This window comes from Peromyscus eremicus, chromosome 18 (assembly GCF_949786415.1).
Source record: "Peromyscus eremicus chromosome 18, PerEre_H2_v1, whole genome shotgun sequence".
Lineage (NCBI taxonomy): Eukaryota > Metazoa > Chordata > Mammalia > Rodentia > Cricetidae > Peromyscus > Peromyscus eremicus.
This window is the reverse complement of record NC_081434.1, coordinates 24,951,618-24,977,327: the sequence shown is the minus strand read 5'-3', so window position 1 is coordinate 24,977,327 and position 25,710 is coordinate 24,951,618. Positions and strand designations below refer to the sequence as shown.

Sequence of the window (25,710 nt, the reverse complement as noted above, 5' to 3'; positions counted from 1 at the left end):
TGATTCTGTTGCAAATTGGTTAGATTATTCCATGTAAAAGTTGAATAGTTATAAGAAAATAAAAACACATAGTTTCAATGTCTATTTTCTCAAACTAAAAATGGATTAAAGAAAAATTACATTTTAAGTAGTAAATGTGTATTTCCTATTTTAATCAGAAAAATAAGAATGCAGCCTAACTGGTAGTTAATAAATTAAGATCAGTCCCATCTTTCTACTAAATTATTAAGGAACATAAGGGATAGTTATTTTTAATAAAGCTGTATACAACAAAATTATTTGTCATATAAAATGCTACTTAAAGGTTGAAAGACCAATGTCAGGGTCATTGATAAATTTAGAAAATTGAAAGTCTAAGCAGTTTATGCACACAGTATAACTTAGCTTTTCACTCATTTTCTCTGAGGCATTCTGTAAGTGCCAATACACGAAATCTGCACATCCACACACAGACTCATAAAGCAGCACTACATGAACACAGGGTCCCAGTGTTATCTGTGCTATGGGGGTCAAAACAAGGACCCAGTATTTGCAGACTTGAGGCTGTGAAGACAGAAAAGGAAACCATCTTTGTAAACACTGCACCAGGTGCAATGCCCTTCCACTCTAAGTCAAAAGGATCAGAAGCAGATAAAACAATGAAAAGAATGCATCGATGTAATTTATATACCCAATTTCGAGTTTCCTTGACATTACATAGGCTAGGCTACTCTATTATTCTCTTGAGATATGTTGTTGAAACTAAAGACAAACATTGGTAGGAGATTTATTTTTCCACTCTTTTAAGTCATTATATAAAAGAACGTACTGGTTCACATTCATGATAAATGAGATGTCTTTAAAATGAACAGAACATTTTTCTGAAATTTCATTTTATTTTATACTTAAGAATATGACCCTTGTATAAGCTCCCTAGAAATACATTTCTTGTCATGGTGTTCAAGCCCCGCTGCACTGTGAAGGAAAAAGAATGTAAGAAATATCTTTTAGGCCACTCATGAGGGGAAAAAAATATGTAGAAGTAAAGATTTACGTGGCAGGAACCAATACCCAAGAAATAAAAACACTTGATGAACTGAAACAATCACCCATACTGTCAATAATGATCCCAAATCTTCCTCTTTCACCTTTTAAGTACATAAGCTCAACATTTACCTATATAATATCAAGTCTAATAAATGAAGCTTGAATTTCAGTTCAGAAAAAAGAAACAAAGGAAGGAAAGAAAGGGGAGGGAAGGAGGGAGGGAAAAAATCCAGGGAAGGTATTTTGTTTCTTACATGTTTTGTATTTAGTTTTTTTCTCACCTATTACTTCCAAAATTCACTTTTGTATATTGTAGCAACTAAAATATATAAGAAACTTTCTGCCAAAAGGGAAGTTATGTCAGTTTATTAGCATCAGATGATGCATGTGTCTTAATCCTCTCATACAATGTGCATCTTGGTTGATGTCTTATGCATTAGGCACTTGTCTAGGAAGACTCTGAATTCATGAAGGGCAGAAACCATCATTCTACTATATACTTCATTATGCCAAATAGTACTTCAGATCCTGTATTTGTGAGCATTTGCTATTAAATTTATATAGCGTACCAAATATAAAACATCAATTATAAAGGTGTTTTGAATTAAAAAAAAAGCAGAGCTCCCAAAATTTCAATCCAGTTACTCAAACTCATACTTCACGCCTTTTGCTTTTCGTGTGTGTGTGTGTGTGTGTGTGTGTGTGTGTGTGTATGTGTGTGTATGTGTGCGTGTATGGTATATGTGTATATATATATGATATATAGTCAAATACATGATCTATACATATATGAAAAGCAAAGTATCATTTATATATATAGATATTAGCCAAGAAGCTCTAAAATCTAAATTATGAAAGAAGAAAATGAAATGATCACTATCTCATTTATGAAACTTTTAACAACAATTTTTTTAGTTTCTAGCTTTAAATTTTATGTACACAATATAATTTTAGTTATATTTAGTTGAATTAGTTCACAAATTCAAATGAGCCACATGAATATTAAAGTAAGTAATTTTCTTCTGAAGTATGAAAGATGTTTCACAGCTGTTTCTAGCAATCCTTTAACAAAGCTCCTGCTTTTGAGCATAATTCTCAGGGCCAAAGTTGAACAAGTTTTTCTTGGGAGCAAAACTAAAAAGAGAAGGCACACAAGCAATAAAGAATGGAGTCATGAGGAAGTCAAGGAATGTTTGTTTAGGACATCACTCATCTCCATCATCTGCCTGATTTAAGCTTTTATTACAAAAACTGCCTAATTGCTGTAAATATTTTCCCACCAACAAAAGACACTTCGTGGATAAAAGCACTTTTCATCAAATTTAATTTTTTAAAAAATTCATGTATTCCTATTCTTTACCCAAATTAGGGCTTTGCAGAAGATTGCTAAAGTCCACAGCAACCACATGAAGTTCCTAACAGAGTACAAAGAGTAGATGTTGCTCTGATCTGAGCCATGGAAGTCATCTTCCCTTCAATTAATTGACTTTGCCTTTATGAACTTAAGAATCTTTCAAGGGGGGCTGACATTTCACTCATACGAAAGAGCTTGGAATGTGACAGGGGAAAGGGAGGAGAAGTAAATCAAAGAAGTGAGCAATTTTCCAGATGCAATGTATTTTTCTTCTTCCTTTTTTTTTTTTTAGACTAGAAATTTTGGAGAGCCTCCTGACATCTCAATGCTCCATGCGAAACACAGTAGCAAAAATGCTTAAGGCACAGAGCACCAAGAACCAGACAGGCATGCATTTGAGCATGCACACACCCACAAAACAAACATAAATTCCAAGCTGTTGCTCCTTGATTGTAAAGTTTTCCTGAATTGGCTAGATATCTGGGTATGCGATTCAATCAACGCGATTTTAGCATAAAAGCAACAGCACATTGGCTAATGTTTCTTGGTTTTAACCACTAAGCCTCAGTCTTCATGCTGGCCTCTTCACCTAAAAGTTGCATTTATAAAACCTGTCCAGTTGACTGGACTTTAAATCACACCAGAATATTTCACTTGTCGCCTTCTGCCACATGGTTGCAAGAAACTGTGCCCAGATATTTCATGCAAATACTGATCCATTCAGAAAGTATCTCCCCACCCCCACTGAGTAGAAATTCACTAAAACATTGAAAGGTTAAAAAAAAAAATCTTGAGACCTGAAAATAAATTCTGAGCAACAGAGTATATGATCTTTGTGTCTTGGAGCCAAAGAAGGGGAAATGGAGTTAGCTCTCAAAGCTCCCTGGTTCAATATTGCCTTTTTCCCCCCCGGAGTGTTTCCTCGTTTATCAGGTATCATTTTACAAGAGATTTCTTGTTATCCACAACTAGCATAAATCAATCTATCACAGAAGGATTTGTTTAATACATTTATTCCTTTAAGAAGTTGCATGACCATATTTCATTGACTTGTACAATAGGAAAAAAAACTTACTACTAAAACAGAGTTTGTGGAGGCTGGTGCATGGTAAACCTATTTAGTCCTTTCAGGGGTCCATTCTTAGATTTTTAACGTTAAATAATAACAACTATTCATGTAAGCTGGTCTCGCTGTATATCTTGACCTTTAGCCCTTCCACACACAGCAGCTTATTGTGGTATCCTTTAAATATGAGAAATAAGAATGTTTTACTTTGCTATGAAAAGAAAAATAAAAGAGGACTGTATGTTACATGGCCCATGAAATATTGGCGGTGTGCTCCTTGGCTTTCATTCTCAGAACGGCGATACTGGAAGACCTCCTTTCAAACTCTGGCTTTGTTTCAAAGGCATGTCCGTTGGTAGCCCCAGTGAGAAGAGAGTCAGTGAAAAAATTGTTGAGGGGCACATGGCTGAACTGATTCTGGTGGTTTGAAAACCCCGCGTAACCGGAGTCTGTCCGAGGCGAGTGAGAATAAGGTGTCATGCAGGAGGACGCATCACGTGGTAGCATGCACGAAGTAACCACAGAACCACCACTTGTATTTCCTGCCCACAAATTGTTCTGGATCTGGAATGTATAAAACAGCAAATATTACATTCACACATTCTCACTCGTACACTCTTACTTTCCTTAGGTTTACAAAGTTGGGCTACTTATTCAGTATTTGGCCCTATTAGGAGATCTGTAATTTCATTCAAAACATATACACAAAACACTGAGTGGGGAAAAAAGTCATTGAAAAATTCTTAGTTTGTTTACTATAATAGGTCATCAAAGCTCACATACTTAACCATAGAAAATACTCTCAGAAAATGAAAATGTCTTGATATTCTTGTTTTAGTCACAACTTTAAGATGCATAGGAGATATTTAGTCATGAATTATGTCTTCTATCCCCAATCATGGTTTAGGGAAGGAGCTTAAAACATGGTCTTAAATTTAAAGATAATATTCATCTTTCTCAACACAGTGACACAGCTGTGTTTTTTTCCGGTTCTGAAGCTGGACTCTTAGCACAGCGGTTTTTGTTGGAAACCATGGCTGACTTTAATGCAATTTTGTTTGAAGTGATTTTTTTAATTGTATTCATTCAGAAAGTATTTTCACTTTCATTGCTTCTTGTCTCTTATATCTCTCCTTCAATAAATTCCTCTGTGAACCTGAAATACGCATATTTGAAACATTCTACTATTTATATATGACATGGGGAATTCAAAACAGACATGTGACATGTAAAACAAACTTATAATTCCAAAACATTAACCATTACCAAATAATGGAAGTACAGGTGAAAAACTGCAAATGTTAAGATGTCATGTGAGTATAATTAAAGCACTCCAAACATAACATATGCAAAGAAAGAGGTATGATTTGTACCCAACCAATTCAACATTCATATTATTAAATATCTAAAAAAATAATTAAGTAAAATAAAACCATCATGCACAAATTTTTCAAAGTTAGTAGCAGATAAAAGGAGCACTAAGTAGAATTTTAAAATAAAAAGTATCTCAATCATTCTAGGCAAGGTAATTAAACAACAAAAAATAACAGACTGGGAGACACATAGAAAAATCACAAAAAGTGGAAATGGGGAAAAGGAAGAGTTGAGACTGTCACATGGTATAGCAAGGCAAAGAGATGCAGCCTTGGGAGATGTCAAATGTATGTGCTTTGTGCTCAGTTTTTCTTTTCTTTTCTTTTTTTTTTTTTTTTTTTTTTTTGCTTATGCTCTTTTGTTTTGCTTTCTGAAATAGAGACTGGCTGTGTAGTCTAGATATGCCTAGAACTTGCCATGTAGCCCAGGTAAGGCTGGAGCTCCCAGTCCTCCTGTGTCAGCCACCTAAGTACAGGATTCCAGGAACGTGCATTACTCCGGGCATGTTGCTCCTAACAACCTGTTCACAACACATTTAAACTAAACATGGCACCAGTATGTGTTGTCACTATATCTGGCTTTCTTCTATTTTTTTTAAGTCATGATAAAAAATGGAATCATCAATGATTTTGACACATATGGATGTCTTGTAATTTGCATATTCCAGGCTTTTACATACAGCCTCTGATATATTCTTACAAAACCCAAGTTGAATAGCACTCTATGACAGCCCATGTTCTGTTAATAATAGAAAAACGTATTCATGCCGGGCGGTGGTGGCGCACGCCTTTAATCCCAGCACTTGGGAGGCAGAGCCAGGCGGATCTCTGTGAGTTCGAGGCCAGCCTGGGCTACCAAGTGAGTCCCAGGAAAGGTGCAAAGCTACACAAAGAAACTCTGTCTCGAAAAACCAAAAAAAAAAAAAAAAAAAAAACAAACGTATTCATAAATCTAGCACACACCGATAGAGAAGATACTCTGAGATTCAAAACAAGATGGTACATTTGTTTCCAAAACATGGAAGAAAATGTATACAAATGATTTTAACACTTCCGTGGTGTATCTCACAAAAATACTTACTGAATAGCAAAATACTTCTGTGTTGTTCAAAAGTGAGTTCCTTATATGACTATATTTAAAAATCTGTTTTAAACTTGTGTCTTTATGTAACTATGAATATAAATACAGAGTTGACCAGTGTACCTACATATAGATGTATATAATTATTTGAATATTTGATTAATCCTTAAGTCACCATGGACTGTGTTGTTTTACTGTTGGCTTACTTCTCTATATACAGTTTACATAAGCCAAAATGATGCCTGGGCTATGTATCTCAAACCAACAAGAGGGCTGTTAATGTCATTACTCCATCAAACTAGCTCTTCTAATTGTAACCTGGATGCTTTTCTCACCACTCAAACATTGCAAACATCGCAAAACCCACAGTCACATGACTGAAAAAGTGTTCAGAAAGGAATCTAAACTTGTTTACTTATTTGAAAATGAATGGTGATAGGGAACATTTACTTGCCTCTCCTTATTAAAGTGTTTCTTAATTTATAATGTCCCTGAAATTTATTATTCTCATATATTATGTTCCACAGGCATAGAAATATGTTTCCAACCCCATGACACAGTGAACAGAAGTGGGTAAAGACAAAGAAACACTCCACAAACTTAAATCAATAAAACATTTATTCTGAAAAGAATTAACATTAATCTACTTGTAAATCTAAAAATATCTGGAATTTATTTTAATGGAAAATTAAAGGGTAAATGATTTTATTTTATCATTAACTTATCTGGATCTGATCAAGCATGTCAATGTACTATTTGTGATAGAAAAAGTTGCTAACTTGTAAGGTATATTTTCAGATCAGATCAAATTGATAGAGTACATTACTTATAGCGATACTTTAGTTTGGATATACAAACATTTTTTAAGAATTTTGTTTCCTCCTCTGCATAATAAACTCTCAGAAACTTTTCCTAATACATTATTTCTCTGTGCTGTTTCTCTAGCACTTTTTACTCCCATCCCAAATATGTCTTTTATTTTAAAAATATAACTTTGGGGTCTAATAAGTTTCTGTGGAAGAACTTCAGGTGCAAACTATAGCACAAAAAATGTGACTTTACTTTCTCTAAACTATTCCTTCTGAGTGTTTATAGATTTAATGAGGATGGCTAGTATCTAGTGCTTGACAACTAAGGGACATTAGTTAAATACCATGTGTGGCATAAACTACAAAAGCTTTTATTTGAACACAAGTACATGGGTGTTTTACTATCTGTTCTTTGTAGAACGTGAGTCAAAAGCAAAGCAAAAAAAAAAAAAAAAACACAGAGAACTGAGACTGAATAACCAACAAGGCCAAATCTGACCCAAAGAAATCTAAAGACACTAAAATAATGTGACTATTTTTATAAGTTATAATTGCTTATTTATTTGTGCATACTTCCAATTTTGTGATTCCAAGGCTCTACTGTATGGTAGCAAATCCAATGATGACCGATCTTAATTATTTTACTTATCTTGGCCTATAAAAATAAATAATAAACCCTTCAAAAATGTATTGAATGAATGCAAAGTTTCTAAGAATGTGAAATTTACACAGATCAGTTTCTGCAGGTATGATAAAAATTTAGGAACTATTTGGATTAATATAGTTAATGTATATTTATGGTTGGAAATCTAAATCACCACGAGTATAATCACAAATCATATTCAGATTCTTCTACTTTGCTGTCTATATCTACATACAGGGTTTTAGTTATCAAAACTTATTTTCCATCACAGATCCATTTAAAAGGTACTTGCTCATTACATATATAGTATCAGATCATAGAATCTATATTAAAATGACAGTAGTGATAAAATACACATTGCTCTTTTAAAAATATCACCAAAATTAGGAGGCACTACTGGAGTCCAACTTCCAAATGCAATTATCCTCTCAACAGCTTTAACTTTATTCATTTCCTGCAGCCACAAGGTCTACTACTTCGTAAGAATTTCATTCTTCTACTTACGTTCCATAAAAGGACACTGACTAAGCATTATTTCTCTTACTTATGAAAAGCTTCAGCTGTTGTTAGGCAACTGTGACAAAGTTCTCATGTCTTTTTTTTTCCTCCAGGATTTAATCTCTCGTCCTCTCAACCACTTCTCAACTGTCATGATTCAAGATTGTCCATTGATCACGTTCCTGTAGATATGTCTGAGTTGCCAATCACCTTCACTCTAATTATCATGGCGCATCTACAATGGGTTTATTATAGAACAGGTGTGATCTAACTACAGCAGAGGAGACTTGCAACTGTAATCTTTGCTGGAAATCACCTATTTTTAATAAGTTAATGCTTGAAGGCAATACACGATAAAACAGCTGAATTTGCTGGAATCCAGACAACCTATGCCTATGCCAATTCCCTTAAAGTCTCTACTTGAATCTACAAATTGCATAATCTAAAATTGTGCATTGCTTCTTTGTGAATGGCAAGCCTAAGAAAGATCCCATCCTTCTGCTCTACTAAAAAAAATGCTATAGTAATTTTACTTTTACATGGGGCAAGTTTCTTTTTGAAATATTTCACAGAGACGACAATGGCCATACCTTGTACCAAATTGTTATCTGAATTGTTTAGGGATCTCTAAAGTACCTAATATTCACATGCTGCACAACCACAAAACTCCCTTGTGTGTATTTCCTATGCAATACAGGAAAAGGATGCCTGTTCATTTTATTTTTATTTGGAACATAGATTCTAAAAAAATTCCATGTTTTAATGTGCTTCATGACATTTTTTAGAGGCTCGCTCTGGGGATATGTTCAAAGCACTGTCCAGGAATTTAGCCATGCCTCTCATTAGCAAGACTGGAAGCTCCACTTCTAGATAGTGCACACTGCTCCATGTTTTACTAATCAAATGGGAAACCTAACACTTACTTAGCTCATGTATTTGGAATTATGGAGAAAGATGTCTTGTTTGATTCTTTATTATCACAAACTAAATTACATTCATTTTTTTTCAAGACATTGAAAGCATCGGAAAAGAGAGATAGAGGGGTGTGTGTGTGTGTGTGTGTGTGTGTGTGTGTGTCTGTCTGTCTGTGTGTCTGTGTGTGTGCATGCAGGGAGTTTGGGGGTGGTGGCATGTTTGCTTATAGATAGCTTCACTCTGGATGCATACAGATAGTGATTTGAAATCGTATGTATGACAAATCATACAATGAAATTATATAGTTCCTTTATCTTGGAAACTCCATCTCCGTGTGGATTCATTCCTTGAAATCAAGCTTTAAAGCACATTTTAGTATCTTAAACATGGTGCATATTTACAGTGTAGGTTTCTTTGTAACTTGTAATAGTTTTTTTTTATAGATTTTAAAGAGAAATTCTGTCTTTGTCTTTATCTTAGTAAAAAAGCTTCATATAAAATAGTTTCTGGATAGCATTGTAGCCTCTCTGTGCTAATGTAGACCATTTAGAAGTGCTCTACTTCTGTATTAACAACATGAACATGTGTAACACATTTCTTTTCATTTTGAAGTAGTTTTAAAGCAATTAATAATATTTTTCTCCTAAAATAAATTGCATTTACCCTGCCTCACATCATCAAACCGAACATTTTCCTACCTCCTGTCACCAACATTTGTAGTATTCATACACACACACACACACACACACACACACACACACACACCTTTTATATACTCACATTACCCTTATATCACATATGTACACATTCCTTGTAGGAGCTAAATTAAACACTGTTTGAAAATAAATAGAGTGGGAACTCACAAGAAGTACTTTTAGTGATGTTAGAGCAATGTTTTCTTTTCACTAAAATCCAAAAATTGATTTGGATCTTTCCCCTTAGACAACTATTTACATTTATTGATTGTTCTATCCATTTTCTGTTCTTACTATGAACATTTATTATCACATTATCACTATGGAGTTTGACAGATTTTTATATGATGTCTTCAAAATAAAATTATTCATTTCTACAAATGCAGTTTAATTTCCTAGAAGCTATTGCATGCATGCTTCGCTAGCGTTTCTCCTACTGTAAAGTTTAGCTGAAAAATACTAATAGTCACATTCTCAGTAACTACTGACTGGCTGTATCATTCAATAGTTTTTCTGGTCACTATATCGATAAGTCAGTGGCAAGAAAAAGGACGATATTTCTAAAGAATGTCTTTGCTTCCAGTGGCTGAAAGGGTCCAACCTGAGTTAGTTGGGCAATGAAAAGTCCAATTCAGATAGAAATGAGGGCACAGCTTCAGTTCCTACTTACTAGCTCCAATTTTAATTTTGAAATATTGAAAATGATGTATCAAATACAAGGATTTTTTTAATCAATTTACATTTTTAATTCCTAAAATACACTTATTAGCTGTGCAATGTGATAAACTTGAAGTCATATAAATTATATATCCTTTAGAAGATCCTCTATTAAAATAGTTTCCCATTTTTCATTTTAAGTAAAATTCCATCGTGGAAATGAAGGCAGGGATTTGGAAGAAGTACGTGTGTTATTTCCATTTTAAAAGCACTATTATATGTAACAGTATGATACTGACAGCATAGGAAAAAGCTGCCCAACAAACTGTCATGTCACTGAAAACATAAGAAATTGAATGCCTAGAAATTTTCAAAGTAGCATCACATAAATGTGTTTAAATTACTATTCTAATAAATTCTCTGAATCAAAGACATAACATTTCATTCTTTGCCTATAATGTTGAACACATTCTTAATTTTATAGGAATTGTGGTAACTGAAAAGGATTATTTATAGGAAATCTCTCCATGTCCAAATGATTTCAAGTGTGAAGGAGTAAATAATATTATTTAATCTTCCCTATTTTATTCTTATGAAGCAACTGTGTTCATATAGTACGTTTTCCAGACATTTCTTTGATTGTTTCTTCACAGATTTCAATGTGTACATGAGTCATCCTGATCCAACAGTACTTAATTTATTTTTATTAACAATTATTTTATTAAATTCACAACTACGGGGAAAAGCTAAAATGATCATCTGTTCAGAAAGTTTATTTTGTACACATAAAATCTATAATATGAACAAATAGGCAAAGGCCTTGATGTTTACAGAATGTTTTTAATCTTATCTACTCCACTCTGGAGCCATATATTAACTTTGCGCAAATTTATCAATTCTATTCTTTTTATTGTTTTGTTTTTTAAGACAGGATCCAACTATGCAGCCTTGGCCGGCCTGGAGCTTTCCTATGTAGACTCAAGCTCGCCTCCAATCCACAGAGATCCATCTGCCCTGCGTCATGAGTGCTTTTATTTTATTTTATTATTTTTAAATATTTCTTAGATTAAAGTAAAATACATCATGTTTCTTTATTCCCTTTCCATCCTCCAACACTTTCTATGTACCAGTCTTTGATTTCTTTCCAATTCATTGCTCTGTTTCTCTAATTGTTGTTGTGCTTACCCACATGCATTTTACCTGTATTCAACACAAAAATAGAATTCTATTCTTGTGACTTTTTATTAACTAACTTGAATTTTTATACAATTTTATTTAAAACTATGATTTTTATTTTTCAAAATCTATAAAAACACAAGGAATTAAATATAACATTAGACCAGCCAGGGCAGAGTAATGAGACACCATGTCAAAAGGAGACACACTGACTAAATTAAATATGATATAGGTAAAACTGTAAGTCACAAGCAAAACAAAGTTCTCACAGAAATGAAGGTAAAATGCAGATTTTAACCCACACATATGTTCTAGTAGACTGACCAAGCTTTATTTCCTACAGGATTGTTCTCTGTTCATTTGAATAATATATATGTGTGTGTGTATTCAAAGGTCTATATATTTGTGTGTATATGAATGCTAATATTTCCTATCATGCTGTAATCATGTATTCTTGTAAACTACTTAACTGTATTTTTTTCTTAAAATATAAAAGAGTGCTGAAAAAAATTATCTAAGTCCAATATTATAACAATATTATAACTTATTTTAAGCAATGAATAAAAGCCATAAAGTCATCTTCAATTATGATTTGACATTGGAAAAATAAATAAATGTGAATTTTCACAGTCTAAGTAGTGTGAATTACTTCTTTGAGTGTTATTCTTTATAACTTCAAATTTTTAATGTTTTAACATAATTAAATAAATTTTTAAGTTAAAAATTATATGTTTCACTTACATGAAAAACTTTTAAATAATAACTCTGTATAACTAACTTTGAGGCAGTGGATATTGATAAAATATTTAATGAAACTTATTTTTAGCATATATATACATATATGAAATATTCCTCATGTACATTTATGAAAGCTTATATATTTATACATTAAATTAAAATAGTAGCTTTACCCATTATAAAGCAATGCTTATTTGGATAATACAGACTATCCTGTATTTTTCTGATTTTAAATAATGCAGTTAGTGAAAATTCTGAACTATCAATATGATTTGTTGGCCTAATGATGGTATAGTTTCTATATCTTTGGTTGCTGTATCTTTTCATGACTGACTATCCCATAGTTATTTCACAGATTAAGAACATTCATTATCCAATATACCAAACACAACTTTGTGATTAATTATTTTAGGAGATAATGGTTCATTTACTTTAAAAACTCTGGATATGAATAAAATAAGTGATAAAATGAGATTCTATATGCATTTGGTAAAATGGAATTAGTGATAGTTCACCACATATTATATAAAACTTCATTCATATCTCAGTTTTTTTTAAAATAAGACAAAATAATGACTTCAAACCTTTAGCTGAAACTTTCTGTGGAAACATTTTCTTCATGAGAAAATTATTTCAGGGATTTGAAATCACATGTATCCAAACTTCTAAAGTTACTCTGTTTGATTGTAGTTAAGTAAATGTGTTTTTCCCCTAAGTCCTTAAAAAGTGATTTTACTCTGATGGGATGAGATTAAATACTACAGTTTTAAGAGAGCAGGTAGGTACTTAGAAAATAAAAATTGACAACTAGTGGCTATAAGAAGCACTGCCGTTTTATTGAGGGTTTGTGCGTGCAAGACACTGTCTTTGCGTAAACCGTTTTGTTCTGCACTCACAAACGCCCTGTGAATTTTCATCCTCCTACTCTAAGTGAGGAGAAATGTTCCTAGAAGTTAATTCATTTGCCAAAAGTCTGAAAGTGATTAAGCGGCAAAGTCAGGGTTTGAATGCAAACTATTATGTTAACCCTAAGATCTCCTCACATCCCAGGATTCAGGGCCAAAGAAAGCAAGTAAGCAAGGACTTTTCTGTTGTTGTTATTATTATTATTATTATTATTATTATTATTATTATTATTATTATTATTATTCGGAAATCAATTTAACTCTCAGGATAAAGGAGGAACCATCATCAGTCCTGGTACCAACACTGCCTGCACTAGCCTCAGAAATACTTCTAAATTTACAGATTAAAGACTCAAAAGGAAGCCAAGGAATTACTCAAAATCATCTAGCTACATAATAAATACCTAATAAAGTAAATGTTCCTGTGACCCAAATGAAGCCTAACAGCATGGAGATATCAATCCTTGTAGGGTCAAAGGTTGACAGAAAATATTTAACCCTCAACAGAAAACAGCGCCTTCTTCAAAATTATTGTTATTGTTATTATTTTATTTTGTTAATTATAAATAAATGAGCATTGAATGTTGATAGATTCTCGCTTTTTAAATCCAGGGCTAAAACCATTTAAGTCTCTAGTTAGTTGGGCCTAGTTTCTATGCAGAAATGAGTGACTTAGTATAAACATTACCTAGCTTGTAATTTACCTATAGAGCAGAGGATTTTGACTTAACCATTCACATATCTTCCACTCCTTAACCAGCAACTAACATGTATATGTTGAAAAAATTTAAAAAATATTGGGGGGAATTATTATGATGAGATGGGGTCTGAAGATCTCTCTAGTCTATTAAAGAAGGAAAGCAGGAAAAAGCTAATTGCTTAAACCTACCAGTGCTGCTTCTGATAGAGACTGCAGAAGCCATCTGTACACTGATCATTATTTTTAGTTTTATAATGAAAAAATGTTGAAGTAAATCAAATGAATATTTGCATTTACATCTACTGACTAGTTAATAATTTGTTTGCTATTACAGTGATACAGAGGTGCTTGATTGTATTTTTAAAAGACTACATGGCAAACAGTAGGAAGACCTTGCATACCTACCACATACTTCACTGTCTCTAAGCAGGTTCTAATAGAGGGAGGATTTAAGAAGGTCAAGGAGGAAATATTGCATGAGTGGGGAAGGGAATTCTCATAGAGAAACAGAATCCACACAAACAATGAGACTGTTATTAAAACAGTCATGTCCTGAGCATCAGATAATTTAGCTTGATCACAGTATTGCCAAATGGCTACTGATATTATAGGCAAAAGCAAAGTATATGTGTATAGACAGACAGACAGACAGACAGACAGACAGACAGACAGACAGATAATAGAGATAGATAGAGAGATAGACAGATACACCTATACCTTTTGTTTTCTTTTTAACTCTGTGTGTACCCCTGTGTGTAGGCACGTGCATGTGAGTACAGGTGCCCAAACCACGGGCAGCTGTGAGTTCTCGGATTTGCATGCTTGGGAATCAACCTCAGGCTCTCACCAAGCCAGTTCTCCAGCCTTGAACTCACAGAGATCCTATGCTCTCTGCTCCTGAAGATTAGATGTGTGGGCAGAATGCCAGGCTATAATGTATGTGGAGTGGTTGGTTGGTTGGCTGGTTAGTTGGAACAGGGTTTCTTGTAATCCAGGCTGACCTCAAACTCCCAACTAAAGATGGCCTTGAACTCTTACTCATTTTGCTTCCAAATGCTGCTAAAAGTGGGATTATAGGTATGAGCATCATGCTTTGTTTAAACTGTTTTCAGCACATTAAAAAAAAATATGTTACCCTAATGTATGTGATTCTAGACATCATACAGCCCATCTTGCTCATTTGCAACAAAAGATAAGCAGATTTTTTTAAAAAAAAAAATCCTTATCACAGTCTAAAAGGATTCAACACTTTTAAAATATTTTTACATCATTCCTCTATAAATTTTAAGATGAGAGCCTATTTTGCTTTGCAGAAAAGAAGGCACATCTTAGTGACAAAATTAACTATTTCATGATGTGATGAATTTAAAAGAGAAGATTGCTGAAGTAGGCCTTCATGCCTGACCTCAGATGATACGGACTCAAGTAAGTCTATGATGATCAGAAGGACGCAAAGTGACTGGGTTAAAATCACACCTGAGTGGTTCATTTTTACTGATATTTCTAGAATGATATTGTTACTACAAAGTAATGAAAACCAGTTGGAAACAAAGTTTTTAAAGCATGTCGCAAGAGTTAATTATGTCCTATGTAGACATCTTTCTGCTAGGTAGTGATTTTCCATACTTCAAAAGACTGTATTTCAAACCCTCTCTGTTTTTCCTGTATTTCTGTGTATGCTTTTGCTTTCCTGCCAAATTGTTAATTCTTTATTTCTGCCCTGCCTCCAACAGTTTCCAGTTTTCAGCTTTTTTTTATAGTTTATAGTTTTTTTCCCTGTAATTAGTAACAGTACCAAGTTCAATGTCTTATTGCACTAAGTTGTTGGATTCTATTTCAGTGCCTATTTCTCCTGTTATGTGTTTCTATTTTCAAGCTGCATGATAGAAAACATTTCCTTTAGGCTGAAGCTTGGGAGACCTAATCTTGACATAATTTTTTTTTTCAAAGAAACTAAAATAAGTCTGCTCCACACTTCATGTTGAAGGAGCATTCTCCCCTGGCTTTTGCCAGCATTTACTGTGACATATGCTTGATTCAAGAATTCCTGACCAAAAAAAAAAGTTAAATGATTTACCAGTAACATAGAATAGTATGAGAGGTTGTTACAATGTTCATTTTATAGGCATTTATCAATTTCACTGTCAAAATAAATTCAACACAATTCTTCTCTATTCCCATACTTTAGTATAACCAATTTATTCACATGACACCCAAGTTTCAAGGAGATTAAGAATAAAATTCCCATGATTTGTGGAAGTGAAAAAAAAAACTATCCAATGTCTACCTAGATATACCTTATCTTCTTCCTGTTTTACATAAGAGGCTTCTGTGTTCTGTTAACTGATGTCCAAAGCTGTAAGGTGCAGGAAGCCAATGGCAAAATAATGCCAGTAAAAAGGATGGCTAGTCAGTGCTTTAGGCCCTCACAAATATTTTAATTGGTGCCAGACCCTATGCCAAATGTTTTATGAAACAGCAAATAAGAAAGATGAGCCAATCACAAAGTAACCATCAGCCAGGAACACAAATAGAAAATGTGAATAGTGTTCAAAGGCAAAGGGAAGAAGACAAAAAGCAGTATTTAAAATTAAGGATGTCAGTCAAAAATTGTGTAGAAATTTTACAATTGTTTAAATTCTACTTGAAAATAGTTCAACAGATGGTATCTTCCTCTTCTAAAATCTGAAGTTAGTAGTTTCAAAATTATAAATTATACACTGTCACAGTCATTTATTATTTCACTGGCTTAGGGTACATTCCCTGCCTCTCTGAAGTAAACTGCAGATGCTAACAGTGGAACTCATGGATTTTTAGAATTATGTTGCTGGTAATTCAAAGACTTAAATGTATTCACCTGGAAAGACAGTCTGTCGTATGAGATAAGATTAGCTTTAAACCACTATAGACATGAGCAAAATTAATGGTCCCAGCAGACTGTGTGTGTGTGTGTGTGTGTGTGTGTGTGTGTGTGTGTGTGTGTGAGAGAATAAATGCAACAATAATTACTAAAGAAGAATTTGAGAGTAAATAGGTAACAGGGAAAATGGAGGGGGAGTTAGGGGTGAAGTGATATGAATATAGTATTCATGTTTGAAATTTTAATAAAATATTTAAATAGTATGTTTCCAGAAAGATCTTGTGCAACTGAGCCAAACCTGACTCTGGTCAAATCTGAGTTTTATCACAAGTGAAAGTAAATGTATAACTCCTATTTCTGTGCCTCGTTTTCCCCATGAGCAAAATGGAGAAAATTTATACCCATTATAGATGGCTGTTATTTTGGTTAAATAAGTTCCTATGCTACCTGTTTAGGACTTGGCCTGGACAGTACATAGGGGTCCTGAAGTGATTAAAAAAAAAAAAAAACTATTTGGAATGGTGATGTCTCTTCCCATGGAGTTTACAATCCAGAGGGGAAGTATCTTCATAATGTTTTGTTAAAAATGTAACTGTCACCCCCAAAAAATAAGAGTTTAATGAAATTTCACTAGTTCTGTGGCCATAAGTAAGCACAAGATATCCATGCTTCTAACAAGGTAGGTGTATGGTAACTGATTTCAGATAAGTTTGAAAGGATACAGGATATACTAATGGAAGAATGTGGCAATGATTCAAATCGTTTCATAATTCTGGCCTCTTGAAACCTGAGGGAGAAAGACTGAACCATGGCAGTTACTCATGCCTGCCCTGCAAGAAACCATTGATGTGTTCGTGGGCCAATTCCTTAACATAACTAGACTTGTTTTTCCTAAGTTTTACAGTGAGGGAGCTGAACTTGGTACTCTCTGACATTCTTTTTTAAATGTATAAAATTGCACATTAAATTTAAAAAAAAAAAAACTATATGCAAGACAGAAGTTCCCAAAACCTCTTTTCAAGGAATTTTAAAGACAAAAGAATACCAGAAAAGAACTACACCAGAGGGCTGAATTCACATGGAGGGTGAGAATTTACCATGGAGCACAATGGCTATTCTCACATTTGGAGCTAAAATGATCTATTTGCTGAAATACCGAAGTAGTTATCCAGAATACATTTCATATGTGTTTCCATAGCAGTGCCTCTCAAAGCATGTATCAACAAGAAACAAGGTATGAAACAACACACAGCCTGCTCCAGACAATCCCCACGTCCCTTATCAGGCATCAACAAAGCAGTACAGAATATCATTATTCTATATTAAGGTATAATAGGATAGACATTAAGATGAAAAAACACATACACACATATCACAAAGTGTGAAAAAGAAGAAAACATTATTGATCAAAATGAAAAAAATAATGAGGAAAGGAAATATGAATGCTTTTTGAAATGTGATTAGAGACCTCCCATTATAAAAAAAAAAATCTCATGTAGGATTACTTTTTAAAAATAGGTCTACAGATTATAAAGTATTGAACGTGCTCTCGAAACAACATGCAATATCAAATCTGACAAAAATAGGTTGGTCAAAGAATGAGGTTTTTAAATAGAGTTGAGAACTAAAAGGTCACATTTAACAGCAGCATTTTGTACGTTGCACAAAATTGTGGCCACAGAGATTTTATGATAGGCAACACATTTTTTTAAAATCTAATAAAGAAAAATAGCCTGAATAATTAAAATGCATGGTAAAATTAAGACATATTAAATGCTATTTTTTCTTATTTTTTTCAATATATAACAAACCCGAAAGTTACAGACCATGGGATATTTTTTCAGTGAATCACTGTGAAAGAAAATAATAAAAAATAAACAAATATCATTTAGTAAATTAAAAATTTGTTAAACATGGAATAAGTTTTCTGGAGTTTAAACTTTCACTCTTGATCCAGGACACCCTAAGGTCGCCCTCTGAATCAAGCCATGCCCACTGCCCTTGAAAAGCACTCCGTGTCATTGACCATACCTGTGGGTAGCTGTCAGTCCTTGGTAAAACTGAGATGTCATAGGCAGCAGCAAAATGGGTTTTAGCTTGCTGTATTTGGCCATATCGTTCTCTTTTCCTCCACTTGGCCCTTCGATTTTGAAACCAAACCTAGTGTGTTTTTTTTTTAAAGAGTACAATTTTAGCTGAGGAACATTACACAAAGCAAATTTGACGTTAAAATTTTCATGCTAGAAAGGAAAATCAAGTCAGTAAAAAGTAACAGCAAAGGAATTTCTTTACGTCAGAACTGGACCCACATGTTTGACTTTCTCTTCTACTCTGACATGAGGCATGGTATGTCCATGAGGTAACATCACTTATCAGAAAGAACGGGATTTTAGACAAGTTCATTTATGTACAGGTGTCTGTGTTTTCAGTTGTGAAAAACAAAAAAAGCAATCTGTACATATGATCATTCTTGTTGAGGTGGGTCATTATCCTCTAAGTAGACTTAGTGATCCTGAGAGACAATATCTCATACTCTTCTTCCCTCCAGCCAATTCATAACCCAGTTATCATCTTTGTCTATCGACAAATTATCTTGAAAATGTGTCCTAAACTGAAGACTCTTCTGTGATGAAGTTATACTTAAATGATCTTATGGAAGTTAAAAATTGATATTTTATCTAAAATGGCTGGTAGCAGTAATACCTTGATTATTTAGAAATAGGAAAATAAGATGACATTTTCTGTTGAGCATCATAAGGCTGATAGGTCAAGTGCAATCACCTGAAATTAAAACTGTGATCTGAAAATACATAAATGTACTCATTATATCCAATCAAAAACACTTATAGATAGCAAAATAAGCGAGGCAGATGGAACCAGACGCCATGAATGCCTGTAAGTCAGTCTGCTTCTCCTAGGTTGTTAAACTGCCTTTCACGAGCTCTCTAATTGTATCTTAGAAATCCTCATCCAAACAACTGTATCCCTGAGAGGGACCCTGAATTCTCATTTCTGGGTCTTAGAATTTTTAAAATTCTAATATTGTGGTATTTTCAAAAGAGAAACAGAAAAATTATATTTTAAATGAAAGCTTTTGATATTTTTGAGTAAACACCATCTAGGCAGTGTTCAGGAATCGGCCGATCTTCTTTACATAACTATATGGACACTCTAAATGGATTAGAAAGAAATTGGAAATCAAGTATAAATAAATATAAATTGCAAAAACCTTCTCACTAAATATTACTCGAAATTGGTGTATAATTTTTAAATACTAAATTCTAATTTTGTATGTTTTATACCATCACAACTTTTGCTGCCTATCAATATTCAGTTCAAGACCTACATATATGTTGCATATTTAATATTACACTTGGAAGAGTTTTCTGAAATCACAGCAAATCTTTAAACAGCATTTTCCTGTACTCAGCAGAGAGAAGCACAAAGAATACATTGCATGTCATAAATGCTTTCTGTCTTCTCCCCCTATTCTGCGACGGTCTCTTTAAAATGGGTATCGATTTCCACACTGCTGTAAAAATGCATGAAAGAGAACAACCTGAGTTAATACGGGTCAGGTTGGCTCTCTCTGCATGTCCTCAAACAGATAGGAATCTGGGCTGAAAGGAAACATGCGGTGAACAGCTGATCAGTCTGCATGTAAACATATTTTTCTATGGTAACAAGTATAACTAATTTAAATAACAGTCACGGGGACAAAAAACACATGCAGGGCTGGTGTTAATACGAGGCAATTCTAACGTTCTTCATTAGCACAAACTCCCTATGTATTCTTTGGCTGAACTATGGTAGAGTTACCATTTGCTTCGAGAATGTGGAGCACAACCTGCTGCCTGTCATCCCTGAATCACCACATGTGGTCAGTCATGACAAATGGACCATACAAGCAAAACTAACTCCATTAACAAAAGAAAAAAAAAAAAGGCAAAATTTATTCATCTTTCTATTACAGTAATTTATGAGAGAGGGAATCCAATCATGCGGTAAAAGTATACAAAAAGAAAAAAAGGTCCTTTGAATTATTGCTGCCTTTCAAATTTGTACTTATTACTTGACAACTAGTAAAGTGTCATTTAAAAATATCAACTCTAGCCATAATAAAAATACTGCTGAGAAAGCAGGTAGCATTTTATCTAGTATAATTCTTTTCTTTCTTTCTTTCTTTCTTTCTTTTTCTTTTTTTTTTTTTTTTACAAGAAATTAGATTCACTGAACCTTCTGGTTTAGTCATTTGACTAAACAGTTTATAAATACAATCAAGTACATAAAATGATTTAAATTGCATTGTTTAATAATTACACTGAAAAAATTTGTACTGTTATCGAGACCTTAAAATGTAAAATGAAATGATATGTATTGAAAATGGTTGGGGAATTCTTTTTTTTTTTTTTTTTTTTTTTTTTTGGTTTTTCGAGACAGGGTTTCTCTGTGTAGCTTTGCGCCTCTCCTAGAACTCACTTGGTAGCCCAAGCTGGCCTTGAACTCACAGAGATCCGCCTGGCTCTGCCTCCCGAGTGCTGGGACTAAAGGCGTGCGCCACCACCGCCCGGCGGTTGGGGAATTCTAAATGAGCCATTCTATGTTTCTTAAATTTTACTAGGGAAAATATCTTATGGTATACATAGCTATTAAGAGCATTATTATCTCATTTTTTCCATTACAATAATTCCACCCTAAATAAAGCTATATATTTATGAGCTAGTATATAAATAATTTGCAAATAATTCATATAATCTAAAATTAAAACCATAATAGTTGAAAATATACCAAAGAGATAAATTAAATATATTTATTTATTAACTAGAAGTAACTATGAAATTTGTTTTTCACCCTTTAAGATTTTTTTTTTAATCAGATATATGCTATTATACTCTGTTCTTTTTAATGACTTTCATTATTAAGTTTCTGAAATCACTCTTTTTCCCAAGCTTAGTGAGTGGGCAAAATTATTACAAGTAAAAAGAAATTTTAATGGGCCAATTTGCTCCCACGTTACTTTGATACAAGTAAGATTTCATAGCCGAAAACATTTCTTCTTTTTTTGACAAATCACAAGTATTCAAGCATTCGCTTATTCTAATATTATCGCTCCTTGAAAGGCCACCTTTCGGAACCTACCTGGACCCTGGCCTCAGTGAGCTCTGTTCTCAGTGCAAGCTGCTCTCTGACATATACATCCGGGTAATGGGTTTTTTGGAAGACCTTTTCTAGTTCCTCCAGCTGCAAACTGGTGAACGTTGTTCTGTGTCTCCTTTTTTTGCTGCTGGACACATTGCTGTCACATTTGTCCCCAAGTTCGTCCAGTTCACCCTTCTCTGGCATCCCTTTCACAGGAGACATCCTGAGATTGTTGCAGCTGTCCATTGCTCGGTTGAGCTCGGTGTGAAGGGGCTGTCCTTCCACTTTGGTGATTCCATAGTTCACTGCACTCAGAGGGGAAAAGAGCAGTACTCAGGATGGTGAAGCATACTTCAATGAAATAACTAATGTGAAGTAATTTAGAGCATCAGGAAATAGGTCTGCTAATAATTTATTCTACCAGTATTCCATCATCACATGATGTGCAGTGCATAATTATTAATTCAATGTTGACCAGGCTTAAAAAACGGTTTTAAAAAATGTGTGCATGGACTCATGATTTGCTCAAGTCCACAGATTTGTTTTATATGGCAAATGTACTGTTTATGCATATGATTTATAATCAAATTAAAATAGTCAAGTGAAAATTTGCTCCAGACTAAAAAAAAAAATCTAAATAACCATGACTTTTGAAATATGTACAAAATTCATATAGCATATACTTTTATTTTGTACATAAGACAAAATTAAACTACTTCTGGTTTTCAAAAACGTGCCATTTCAAATTTAAATAGTACCTATCTAACAATATTAAATCTATCTCCCACCCTCCACGAATTGATACTGAGCAGAGATTTCAATGGGATATGATTACCATTACATTTCACATATTTGAGCTCCTGTCTGAATTTAAACTTCCTTCAGAAAGCGATCGACTAATTTTTTAAAAAATTCTTACCAAGTTCTGGAATTGCTTTTTAATAGAAAGGTATAAGATTGAAGTGAACTTCTTTACACTAAAAATGTCTTGCATCCCCTGAATACTTCATACTTCCCTTCACTCGTGTCTGCGTAGGTCAGAAAGTTTTTCTGTTTTCTCTAGGAACGCTCAGAAATGAAAATCACAGAAACAAATAAAGGAAAACGGTGTTTTGCATTCTGTCAGGAGTTTTTTTTTTTTTAGTCTCCAGGATGTTCTTGAGATCGGAGTTCAAGTTTGCACTATAGCAAGAAACTAACTGTATCATTAAAATTTACAGTGGCCGTAAGGAAGCAGGAGTGATTCGGGGTTTGTGTTGTTGTGGTGGTCTTGTAAGGACAACAAAGGCAGTCCAACCAGAACACTACTTCCCAACGGATCAGCCTACTTTTTTCCATTTGTTTCTTTAAAAGGGGGTGAGGGTTAGGTGGGGGGGTGGTTTGAAGAACCCTTTCATGTGTGCTACAAATGTACTGAATTTTACTGTCTGTATAATTTCAATTGCACATTGGTCTTATGCAAAGGGAAGATGGGATGTAAAATTAACTATGAAGGGGGCTATGACTGATGAACAATACGGTTTTGTCTTAGCAGACAAGAGTTAAACCGGGAACTGCGGCAATTAGGGGTGGGGGAGGGGAAGCCGCAAAGACGCTGGGGGCAGGTCTGGAGAAAGACGGACTTTTTCTCAAATGTAGCCCGGCTGCCATCCGTGTTCATTCTATTCAATACGTCTCCGTTAAAATTCTCCCCAACAGTGAGATGATCGCTTAAAAGTTAATGAAGCACTCCAAATCAATCACCACTTCTCTCTCCCCTTTCCCCGACAATTAAAAACACGGTGGAGTTTATCTAGCAGTCCGCGCAGGCCACTACAGAACCATTTGGAAAAATCCTGTCAGTTCAAATAACTTCGTGCATGCATCTGAGAAGGCCGAAAACACGGATGCGGCCGCCGAAATGCAGCCAGGAAGCCAAAAGTTTCTTGCATGCAAAAATTAGCTGTTCCAGTCTTTCCAAATAAACGATTGAACCACTTAAATAATAATTTCCTCTACCATGTGCATTTTTTTGTTGTGACCGAACAAATTAAAAGTCACCCTCCGCACTGAATAAAATTAGTAGAATATGAGCTTCATTTAAAATCTATGTACGCAATATCGAGCAAATGAGCTCGCGAAAGAGTAAACTTCCATTTGAAAAATCTGAACTTCCATTAAAATAGGGGGCGGAGGCTTGTTGTAAATATTTCACACTTAATTCGTTTGTTGTTTTAACGCAGCCCGCTCCTTACAGCTTAAGGGTGGCGTATACACTATGATAAGGAAAAGTCCTCTTGGAATCATAAACCTGCTTTAGCTGTGGGGATGTGAAATGATAGGTTTGTGCTTGGGCTACGAGATCGAAAAAGATAGATGGTTTGTTTTGATAACATTTTGACTTGGAGATACGCTGGCATTCACAGTTGAAGAGTCTGTCCAGAAGCATTCCGAAAGCCTCTTTAGGTGGCATTTTTATGTGGCGTTAAGATAAAAGTAGACAACGCGGAATCCGAAAGTGAGTGATTTTATCGGGAATGCTTTGCACAAAGCCAATGCGATTTGATGTTTAACAAGAACTTATGTTTGCCGCTTGCAAACACAATAAGTAAGTAAATAAAATCCGCAGAAATCACAAATTCACACAAGCTAATATAGAACAACAGAAACGCACCGTCTTTACAATGTAAACATCGTCACGACTTGGACAACAAAAACAGTTTTGTTATTGCCCCCCACCCCCAAAGGAACTCGAAAGATTTTTGGGTTCCCTGATCACTGTTAACATCCAGTGATGGATTTCTCGTCCGTGCGCCCTGGCATCCCGGCGGGGGCGGGTTCACAACCGAGGCGCGCTATCTTGACTCAATTAGGATCTATTTAGCGCCCTATTAGCCTATACTGGGGTCCTGGTGCTGTCCAGTTGTGGATTCTCCGGGAGAGCAAAACAGCATCACGCAAGATTTGAGCTCTGGACCCCCGGTGGGTTGCAGGAGTTCCCAAAGCAGGAGAAAGTAAGTGCTGGGGGGGCCCAGGCTGCCTCCCTCGGTCTCCCCTAGAGTCTGGATCCCGGTTCCCACATCTCTTCACTCTGACCCGCACCGCACCTCACTTCGGGGAAGGGGACAACCGAGGCTGGCTGGGGCTAAGGTGAGAGCCCGGTCCGGGCCGTCGGGAAATAAGGATGAGGATGGGGTTGGGGCTGGAGCCGGGCCTGGGTCCTGGTGACTTACCGCTGCCGTCCTGACAGGGCGAGGTCCTGTCTAGGCGCACGTGATGCTCGGCCCGCGGCAGCGGCCCGAAGGCCTGCACGCATTTGCCAGCCGGGGCTTTGCCGTAAAAGGACTCATTGTCCAGCGTCTCCATAACGTGCTCCAAGGCGCCTCCCGTGCCCATGTAGAAGTCGCTGTTCTTGCTTGGCGGGCTCTTGAGGGCAAACTTCTCACTCAGAAACTCCATAATCCTGGAAGGCTGTCCCGCCGCCGCCGCCGCCGCCGCCGCCGAGCTCCCGGGGCGCTGGATGGAGGAGGCTGGAGGGAGGAGGGACCAGTGGGCGGGAGGAGGGAGGGTCAGAGAGGAGGGAATGGGAAGCCAGTCCGTCCCGAGACGACCACGACGACTCCCGGAGCTGCCCAGCTAGCTCCCTGCCTCTTAATACGTCCCGGCTGCAGAAGGGGGTGCCCGAAGTTTGCTTTTATATCTTGAAACTCAGCTGGGCTCCTCCGGCAACCTCCCAGTCCTAATGAATATGAAAATGGGCAGGGACTAACTCCACCCCAGGTTCTCCACCCCCCCTACCCACCCCTCTGCCCCGCTCTCCTCCTCCTCCACCCCACTCCACCCCACCCCCATCTTCCCTACTCACCCACCCAGGGCAGGGCGCGCCCCGGGCCTAGTTCAGACAGACAGTTCCATTTCAGACAAATGCCAAGCGAGACAAGGCTCCCCTCCACCACCACCCACCCCCCGGACAACCCAGAAAACGTAACCGTCTCCACTGTGGACTGGCATGGCCTGGCGGAGGAGCCTTTGGTGAGAACGCAAAGTGGTTAACCCTCCACTCCCAGCGCCCTGCTGGGCCATCCACCCCCCCCCT

At 35.6% G+C, this 25,710-nt stretch overlaps 1 protein-coding gene across 1 annotated transcript; it reads right to left on the bottom strand.

The window, feature by feature from the left end:
* Nucleotides 1-3,477: 3,477 nt before the first annotated feature.
* Nucleotides 3,478-25,073, bottom strand: Alx1 (ALX homeobox 1). The gene is made up of 4 exons (XM_059245611.1): nucleotides 24,848-25,073; nucleotides 21,636-21,940; nucleotides 18,528-18,656; nucleotides 3,478-4,010 (listed from the first exon to the last, which is right to left on the bottom strand). The coding sequence occupies exons 1-4, from the start codon at nucleotides 25,071-25,073 to the stop codon at nucleotides 3,690-3,692; spliced, it is 981 nt and encodes a 326-aa protein (XP_059101594.1). The 3' UTR covers nucleotides 3,478-3,689.
* Nucleotides 25,074-25,710: the final 637 nt, after the last annotated feature.

Excerpts from the sequence above, each read along its gene's own strand:
- Alx1 (XM_059245611.1), bottom strand. The coding sequence starts at position 25,073 with ATGGAGTTTCTGAGTGAGAAGTTTGCCCTCAAGAGCCCGCCAAGCAAG. Across the intron at positions 21,941-24,847 it reads GCCCTGTCAGGACGGCAGCG|TGAACTATGGAATCACCAAA; the intron begins GTAAGTCACCAG and ends CTCTGAGTGCAG. Across the intron at positions 4,011-18,527 it reads GGACTGACAGCTACCCACAG|ATCCAGAACAATTTGTGGGC; the intron begins GTATGGTCAATG and ends TATACATTCCAG.